This window comes from Primulina eburnea, chromosome 4 (assembly GCF_022965805.1).
Source record: "Primulina eburnea isolate SZY01 chromosome 4, ASM2296580v1, whole genome shotgun sequence".
NCBI lineage: Eukaryota > Viridiplantae > Streptophyta > Magnoliopsida > Lamiales > Gesneriaceae > Primulina > Primulina eburnea.
The window spans coordinates 10,893,561-10,903,803 of NC_133104.1; the positions used below are offsets into that span (position 1 = coordinate 10,893,561).

General features: G+C 34.7%; 1 protein-coding gene across 1 annotated transcript; it reads left to right on the forward strand.

The window, feature by feature from the left end:
* Positions 1-6,750: 6,750 nt before the first annotated feature.
* LOC140829780 (heavy metal-associated isoprenylated plant protein 16-like) lies at positions 6,751-7,690 on the forward strand. Its single transcript, XM_073193069.1, has 3 exons — positions 6,751-6,904; positions 7,002-7,080; positions 7,168-7,690. Exons 1-3 carry the CDS (start codon positions 6,899-6,901, stop codon positions 7,467-7,469), a joined length of 387 nt encoding a protein of 128 aa, XP_073049170.1. The 5' UTR covers positions 6,751-6,898; the 3' UTR covers positions 7,470-7,690.
* Positions 7,691-10,243: the final 2,553 nt, after the last annotated feature.

The window sequence follows — 10,243 nt, forward strand, 5'->3', positions numbered from 1 at the left end:
ATGTACATTAATTAAATTGAATAACCATTATTCAATTTATAAATTAATTTTTTGGTTAATTTAATTCTAGACTACTCTAAAACATATATGAGAATTTTTGCACTTTAGTAGTCACTACTACGAGTACTAACATTTAATTAGTAAATTCTAAATTCACTAAATAAATGATTTCGAGCTCATTATAACCTCGATCGACGATCCGATAGATGTATCAAGGACACAAGTCTTGTTCATATAATGAAAATCGAAAATTTTGAAGATCAAAACTTCCACTTACCATATTGGGAACTGCTAGTTTTAGTGAACTCTTTCACATAACAGACAGTTCCACTCTCCTTCCTTATTTAGTAATTATGCTAACTTCCATTTCTTCCATTTATAAACATCTTGTTTGATCTCCATCAAAGTATAGTCGCCAAATTTCAACTCCTTGAAATTTGACTATCTCAACGAGAACACAGAATCCGATACTTGTGTGACACTCAATGATTCGGAGATACAGCTAGCCATGGGTTCGCATCTCCATGCGATTCAGAATAACATTTATTCTTATTCGGGTTTACTCTAGTTAACCTCATTCTTTTCATCAACTCCTTGATCAAGACACTACATGAATAAATGCTTATGGTGACATTCATTAATATCATCATATTCAATATTTAGTGACATTTAAGTTTTAGTGACACCTCCAACAAATACACTCTATTCCAATGTCGTCTTAAATTTCCTGACATTTTTTAATGTCATTATAAGATGTTAATGGCAAATTCATACTTGTTAGTAATTATTTATATAATGACAACTTTAAATGTAAGGAAAACTCATGTTTTAAAGAAATTTATAAATGCCTTGTTATTATAGTAATAACGAAAAATTTATATGTAAGTTAAAATCATTTATAATGACAAGTAAAAGTGTCGTGTATGTTATTGGAATTGATGATCGTCAATCATTATTATAAAGGCCTAAAAATCCTTACTTTGAAAATTTGCGGGAAATTTAAATTTTTTTTTAAAATAAATGGAGTGCCTCATTCATACCAAAAACTGATAAAATATTTAACGTTCAAAATAGCAGCGGAAGAAATTAATACTTGCCAAAAATAACAAGTTAAAATGTTCGACAACTGATAAAATGTTTGAGCATAAAAAAAAATGGCGAGTGCTAAAACTGAGGTCCTCGGGTGCCACTACTGCCGAACCAAGCTAGCTCACTGGTTCCCGCCCTCGATCCCGACATCATCAGAACCTACAATAATCAAGTCTAGTGAGTCTAAAGACTCAACATGCATATATCGTAAATAACAAGTAAATAATATAGTAAAACTTTCATGGGATAAAAATATCATGTCATGAGGCATACGTGAAAATAACTTGTTATGAGCAATTATAATACGTACAAAACTGAACTGAAAAATCATAGTAAAAATGTTTGCTCCTTGGAGCCCTGTACTGAAATAGCTCGTAATAATTTTCTGGTGAGATTATGGTCTACGCAAGTGGTCCCTGAACTGAACTGAGCTGAGCTGACCGATACTGGGGACCGGACCGATACTGGGGATCGGATTTACGTCTGATCAGACTAATGCCACAGTACTGGGTGAAACAACTGAACTAACCGGTAACTGGTGACCGGACCGATACTGGGGACCGGATTTAATACTGATAGTAAAGTGACCACAAGAAATATCGCATAAATCTCAAAATTTGTATTTTTGCACGTAATATAATTAAATAACTGAATTAAATATCATGAACCCATTTTACTGATTGGATTGGATCGCTCCCAGGCTCGCTGCAACCTAAATATGCCATGAAAAATATGCAATAGATTTATGGGACCAAACTATGCAATAACCATAAAAAATGTGACAATTACGCCTACCGAATTCGTATTTAATCATGACCCCGAACCAACGCTGAACCATCATGTTTTCATGATTAAAATACACCTAAAATGATAACATAATGCTCTTAAAATGGTGGGGGCCGAAATCTAGGTGAATGGAGGCCAAAACATGAAACGCTCTTTCAAGAGTCAATTTGGCACATCGCACCGTAAATTCTCGTACGACCTCAAAAATGATCCAAATGACAAACGGTCAAAAACATGACATTCCCAACTCAATGAGGCACTTTCCAGTCCAAGGCCATAGGCTAAAAGCCAACCGAGAACTCGAACGAGACACCGAACCGACGCAGCAAGCTGTTGTCCAGAAATTCCAGCAGCTGCGCTTGGGTTGCTTGTGTCGTTTGCGAGGCTAATGGCCATTGGGGATTGAACCACCGACCAGAACCTCATACCAACATCCTAAGAAATGATTTGAACCATGGCTATGGGCCCTAGACCAGCCACAATTCGCACCATTCAGCAAACACCAGAAAAACTCCAACCGAGAACACCTTGCATGCGTGTGTGTGTTGTGCTTCGCTTGCTGTCTCGTCTCGTTCCAGTGGCCATTTGATTGACCGTGGCATGATCTAGACATCTTGGGTATGGTATGAACCATGGCTAAGGGCCATAGGCCAACCAAGATCCACACCAAACCACCAAAACCGAACCATACATGCTGTAAAATGAAAGGGGCGAAAGTGGGGAGGGGCTATTCTTGAGTTTTATGTAAAAACCGATTAACCATGAAACAAGCCACCAAAAGGACGACTTTTTCACATCTTAGACATGCTAGGGAAGTGATCTAACCATGGCTATAGGCCCCTAGGGCAGCCATGATCAGATCCATTTCCTTGGACAGCAACAACAGATTTTCGAACTCAATATGGCAAAGGTGGTGAGTTGCTTTCATTTTCTTTCTTTCCAGCAAGTATGGGGTTAAACCAATGGAATGGGGTCCTAATGCATCCTATTACATATATAGACGTCGCCTTGGGTGCCTGGAATCGAACCAATACCTGAAATCCACAACACGAAGCAAACCGTGAAACTACACAATAAAAGCCGAAATTCTGTATGTTGGTTTTTCTGAAAAATGCTGCTGTATTTCGATTTTTGCCATAGAAAACTGATTATGTAATGAAAATAAATGATATTAGGACTTGATTGAAGAGTCAAGGAAGAATATATGCATGCCTGGTTTCGTTTGAATGAAAAACGAAAGAACGAGACGATACGGCCCGGAGGAGGTGGAGCACTTTACTACCAAGATTGCTACTGAATTTTTTCTTCTTAATTCTAGCTATGAGACTCACGATTTTAAGGCTCTGAAAGGACTCTGAATTCAGTGGAGAGGGGAGGAGAATGTTGGTTAAGGGAGTGAGAGAGATGGGTGCAAAATATATGGAACAAATCAAGACCAAGTCTCCCCATTTTCAATTTTGAATTGTTGGTTGCTATCAAATATTTGTTGGGTGTTTTGTTGGAGGTGGTGGCCGATTCTACTTGTTACTCTAGGTTAGGATATTGGTTCTTAATTAATTAATTAAGATTGACTAGTAAATAAAAAGGTTAACATGCTAAACTAACCAAGAATGGGTCAAAGATGATGAGTTGGCAAGGCAATACACAATCAACTAGGGGGCCGAAATATGTAGATCAAGTGGTGGGGAAAAATGTTGATTATTTAGTAAATTTTTATCCCTTAAAAGCCTTACATATCTTTTAATTAATTTAGTGAACTAACCCCTTAATTATGGAACTTAAATTAATTTATTCTCTACTCACCTCAAGTTGCTTAAATAAATCCTCAAACCTCCTTTAACTTAAATTAACTTACTTGCTAGCTAAAATAAATTCTGGAAATATTTTCCTAAATCTTAAATTTTATCGCTAAACTCCAACTCCATTCCCGCCTCACTGAAATAACTGAAAGAATAAAATTTTAAACTACTGAAGTAAAATAATTAAATTTAGGAAAAGCATTTAAATACTCATGCAATAAAATCAATTTATTTTAAAATACTAGAATTATGCATGGCTTATACGTAGTCTAAGTTACGAGTTCTACGATCATACCTGCAAGAAAAGGTTAGTATAAAACAATAAAATTGAAGTTTCCTCACCAAAAATTCTCACTAGTCACTCCAAGGAAAATTCACTCGCACTCGTCTCACCACAAAACCTCACAAATCACTCCAATGAAAATTCACCCGACTCGTCTTTTTCCCTCACCACAAAACCTCACAAATCACTCCAATGAAAATTCACTTCACTCAAATATTTTCACTCCAGTGAGAATTCTCAAGGGGACGCTTAAGTCTCGTGGCTTCAACGTATCAAACTTATGAGATCAATCCTGTGACGCTTGAAATTCGACTCACTTAGACCACACAAGAATAAGCAACTTTGGAAATCGACTAGAATGCGACTAAATGACAAGGAAAAACTTAACGCTGAAATATAAGCGCTAAAATTTCAACAAACACCCGGTTCAAATTTTTTTTTCGGGTGAACAGTACGTGAACAGTAAACCCGGCAAATGAACAGTAAATCCGGAATGAACAGTAACTCCGGAGAATGAACAGTAAATCCGAATATGAACAGTTCCGTGAACAATAAATCCGGCAATGAACAGTAAAACCGATTGCGATGAACAGTGAATCCGAAAGTTATGAACAGTGACTCCGGAGATGAATAGTAAATCCGAAAGCGATGAATAGTGCGTGAACAGTAATTCCGGTGATGAACAGTAAATCCGGTAATCAATAGTAAATCGCGATTTTTTTTTTTGTAAATTCAACAAATACATATAAATCGCTACACGAAAATCGGTATTGAAAATCCTACGAAGAATTGAACGGATACGCTTACTTGAATCAAAAACCAAAAGCTCTGATACCACTTGACGCGATCCCGCCAACGAGATCTTTGATTTGTCCCGATCTTTGAAACAAGTAATTGATAGGTGTGATACTCGCCTCTAGATCACGCGGTCTAGCAGCAATTAATCAACGATAGAAACAATCGCGTTCAAGAGAACCTCCAAAGAACCCGTCCTTGGCAACCCTCATGATATTCGATTGACAAACGCCACAAAAGATAAATCTTTTGATAAGTTTGATTTGATACAACGCAAAAGTTATAACGAAACTTAAGCTTGTTTTGAGAGAATTCTCAAAGAGAGTTTTTATAAACTCAATCAATAATTCCATGAATGTTTACAATGATACATTTTCGTCCATAATTTGTGTAAAAATCTCCATGATATTAAAATCTACTTGCCAAAATAATAAAAACACTTAAACTAGGAAAATAGGTATTTTCCTCGCATACGGCGCGCTCAGGCGGAAACTTTAGTCCGCCCGGGCGGAGAGTCCTCGGCTTTTCTTTTTCAAGGGCGCTGTCCTCGGCAATTTTTTTCTCTTGGACGCAAAGGCGCGCTAGGGCGGGAATTTAGTTCCGCCCGGGCGCAAGGCGTTCGGGAATCTTTCATTTTTTATCACTTGCACAATGATCTTTATGGCCTCCAAGCTCATTTGCATGCATCACGAACCCTTCGCCACTTGAAATCTTGCTTGCAAGCTCTTCTTGATTGCTCATTAGTTCATGTAACATTTCCTTGAACCTCCGTCCAATCTTTTGAACATCATGCCCGGTCAGATTCATATCACAAATGTATAATTCTGAACACAATGACATTAATTAGATGCATGAAGTACGTATATGAATTATATGAACTTTAGTGAAAAAAATTGTAACGCCATACGTACTTACAGGAGACGACGAATGGAGTGCCGTTGGAGTTGAAATACCTACTGCAAAACAAAGAACATGTTCCATCAAAGAAAGTAAAAACATAGTTGGATCTTTTGTACAAATGTTGAAAAATATTTGTGTATTTTGTGGGTCTTATCTTGAAAAAAATGAAGTGTTTGTAAAATAAATATATAATATTGATAAGGTATATTAACCGAGAGAAAAATAAATATAGTATATGAGAGAGGTAATATTGAGTTAATGTGATCTGTTTCAACAACAGATCATCTTGGAGGTAGTCGATGTTTTGAGTATTATTCCTACATCTTTAGCTGAAGGTAATATCATAATTGGAGAAGAATTGAAAGTTTCATCTATGTATGACAGAATAATCAAAATTATTGAAAATCTCGATGCTTTTATTGCATTACAAGGTGGTTTCGATACTTTAGAAGAAATTTTTCACATTGTTTTTTGGCCACAACTTATTGTCTATAATAAACATGTGAGCTTGTTAACTATCAATAATTATTATGATGGTTTGTTCACATTTATTAATAAAACTGTAGAGCACAATTACAATTCAGAAAATCCACGATTGATATTTATATTTGCTTTTGACAGCTGACCCGTTAATCGATTATTTGCAAGGTTTTGTTCATAAGCTTAATCCGATACTAATGACACATGCTTTTTTTACCGAATATTTTACAATAGACTAAATTGATAAAAATTACGTTAAAACGAGGAACTGACTCGTGACACTCCAAAAAAAAAACCAGAGATAAAATTCAAAAAATGAGGTAAAATGGAGGATAAAATAGGGAATTATTATCATTGTGACAAACACGCTTATTTTCTGTCATATCTGAAAAATAAGAATTATGCGATGAAAATAGTATAAAATAGTTAATACTTAATACCATTGACCTTGATTAAATCAATTTAATATCTACTTGGAACGATCCTCCTGTGTCCTGCTGCGCGTCATATGGATGACGTAATGCTTCAAACTTTCAAAAAAAAGCGTCTTTTACGCGTTCAAATTAATTAATAATTCCTATCTAAAGTTTTATTTATTTATTTATTTATTTATTCTGTTCTATAAATATCGTCTATGCTTCTTTCTCTAATACGGCAAACAATTTTGAGTTGAGAATATTCTTCTCTCCTCTCGTACTATTTCATTTCACTCTTTGGCTGATTAGTGCATTTCTAGTCCACTCCATATATCTACCATATCAGGAGAATGAAGGTATAGATTGATATATGTCTATTAATTAAATAATGATGTCTATTTATTATTTAATTCGAATTATATTTTTACTAATTTTTTTTTTTATTGTTTGCAGCAAAGGATTGTGATTGAAGTGTGTATGTCTGACTTCAAATCTCGCTCCAAGGCCTTGAAAATTGCTGTCGGTTTATCAGGTAAGCCACGATTATACAGTAATTAACTTAATTATTTTACATGATTGTTGTCATTTGATATGTATACTAGTACGTAAAATAAACTAGGCGTGGAATCTGCGGCCATAACGGGGCCGGGGAAGAACCAAGTGGAGCTTGTGGGAGATGGGATCGACGTGGTGGTTCTGACGAAGTTGATAAGAAAGAAGGTGGCGTATGCGGACATAGTAAGCGTAGGCGATGCCGAGAAAGATGAGGCAGCCGCCCAGACACCGCCGGAAGCCGTCGAGACGCCGCCACCTCCTGTTTGGCCCTTTCCAGGAGCACCATTCGATTATCGTTACAATTATTGGAATTATGCTAATGCACATGATGTGAGGGGTCAAGCTCCTGTTTGGCCCTTTGCATGAGCACCATCCAGTTATCGTTACTATGATCCCTATTGGACTTATGCTAATTAATATATACATATGATGTGAGGGGTCAAGGTCCCGTCTGGAACACCGAGAGAGGAATATATATGTCAATTTAACATAGTAGTAATCGTGTGGAGATTATTGGATCTTTTACGAAATTTGTTTTAAATATTGTTACATGATGTTATAATTAATTAATTGTTTAGATTGGTTTGGTTCGAGCGTAAATTGAATATAAATCCCTAAACTCAAACAAAAATTTATCTTCAGCTTCCTAAAATATTAAAATATTTTTCTTAAAATATTATTTATTATAAAAAAATAAAGTGTAATTCGTATCTTCCGATAGGGAGTTTTCGCATGTATTTTTATCGAACAAATAAATATTATCAATGTCTAATTTTATGATGTTCAGAATTCTAATAGCATCTTCCATTTCGAAGTATTAGGGATGTAAACGAACTGAATTGATTTGAATATTATGAAAATTTTAATGTTTAAATTCGACTGAAATTAAGTATATTTGAGTTCGATATTGATTCGAAGTTCGAAAAATTTAAATTTCTTTGTTTGAATTCAGCTAAATGAAGTTCGAGTTCGTATTCAACTCAATATGTACGAACTTATTAGCAAGCTATTCGAATAATTTCTCGAGTATTATGGTTAAAGAATTAAGGTTCGAAAACTCGAAACATTAGAAAGACTCAAAATGTATATATATTTAATAAATAATAATATTATATTAATAAAATATTAAAACCCGCGAGCAGCTAACCAACTATCAGACAAAAATAATTTTGATTCGAGTTCGGCTCGAAAAAAATTCGAACACGCTCGAGTTCAATGAGTTAAAATACAAATAGAATATTTATCGAACTGTTGGAGATCGATATAGAGTTTAGAGAGGAGTGAATAAACTCTTTTCCTTTGACGGTCGTTTTTGCAAAGAGGCGCTAGAATCCGGTTAGATATTATAGCAAATCTTGTTCGAGTGTATAACCAGCAGACCACAATGTAGTGTGGAAACGATCTGATGGTTTAAGAGTGTATAATGATAAAACGGTAAGAAGTAGACAATAGTTGTTTATAGAAGTTCGAAGATGGAATTTTCTACGTCTCTCCTTCTTCTGTTTCCAGAAGGTACCACTAAAAGACTTTTGTTTTTACAGTACAACACTTGTACACACCCACTTTAGTAATACTTATCATTTACCTACTGAAACTCTTAGTTTCTCAACATAATAAAACCGATACAACAAGGTTCTGGAAAAGACTCTTTTCTAGTTTATAAACTCTTCTCAATTAAGTAATAACGAGATAATGATTGTACAGAGAGTGAGAAATAGTCAGCACAATATGATCTCAAAAGATCAGATAACTAATATGAAGCGTGTGCTGCTCTTCTGTATATTGAGCTCGAAGATGATAAGAAGTTCTGAGTACTCAAATCGACGTTCATATCTTAGAGAATAAGATCGTAGTTTTTTGGTAACCTATAAACGTCGTTGATCTCGTGTATTTATAGAAGTCTTGAATCCAACGTATATAAATAAAAACGGCTTCTTGGACTTCTAATAAAATCAGCTTTATTGCCTAAAGGAGTTCCTGCAAAAAGGCTTCAAAACAATCAGTCTTGTTTTATACCAAAATAGGTCAGGCGTATTAAATGAATATGTTCAGCATTAATGAAGCATTTAATACTCGTACTTGGTAAAGTAACGTAACATTTAATATAAGATTGATTGGTTCTGATTCAGTAAAAGTCAAGTTCTGCTTCTGTTTATCTAAGCGGATAAGTACTCGAAGAGTACTGATTTTGTAAAAGCGTTAGGGGAGCTACTGGTTTCATACTAACTACTAATTTAAACTATCTTCTGGTTTTCATTCACTCGATCTACTAGTTTTGACTATTGACCGACGATTTCGGTTGGGAAAAATTCTAGCAAGCAGACTAGATCAAGTTATAATAAATGGACGAACAGTCCAAGTATCGATCCCACAGAGACTATTATTTAAATACTAAGATTTAAATTATTTGATTTAATCTAGGCAAATAATAATAAGTGATTTGATGATAATTTAAACTAGTTAAATTAAATTAAAATATGCTAAATTAATAACTAAGATCGAAATTGCAGAACATATTTAAACTTCGGAAATTTTCAAATTCAAAAAAATGACTGGGAACACACAACGGTCCAAACTTTGATTATTGTCAAGCATTGGAATTAATTAACCACCGATTGTTCGATGCCACGATGAAATTCCCTGAATTAACTATAAATCTAATTCTAGAATTTATAATCTTATTTTCATTTAACAGTCCAATTATTTCTAATTGAATTTAATAAAAAAAACGCATTATTCAACGATGGAATCACAGCTGTCGCCTAAAATCGCACATTGAAACCGAATACTATTTCTAGTCGATTTAACAATGTGTTGATTAATATTTTTGAAGCTAAATTCAATCTATTCTCTTTCGAGTCAAAGATCAAACAACAAACATGCAAATAATTGACCAAATTAAAAGCACGAAAATTACGCAAATATTAATCAATAACATAAATTAATTCGTAAATCAAATAATCCAGTGAATGAACAAGATCAAAAGTTTGTCCCTATCGTGGTCCTGATCACAAGAAAAAATACTCCATAAATTCAAAACTAGAAGAAAGTCTAATATTCGAATTCATGAACAGAAATAAGAAAAAAAGAGAGGAGAAAATCTCAGTGATGGTGCGCGGATCTTGCGTGTGAGGTGCGCA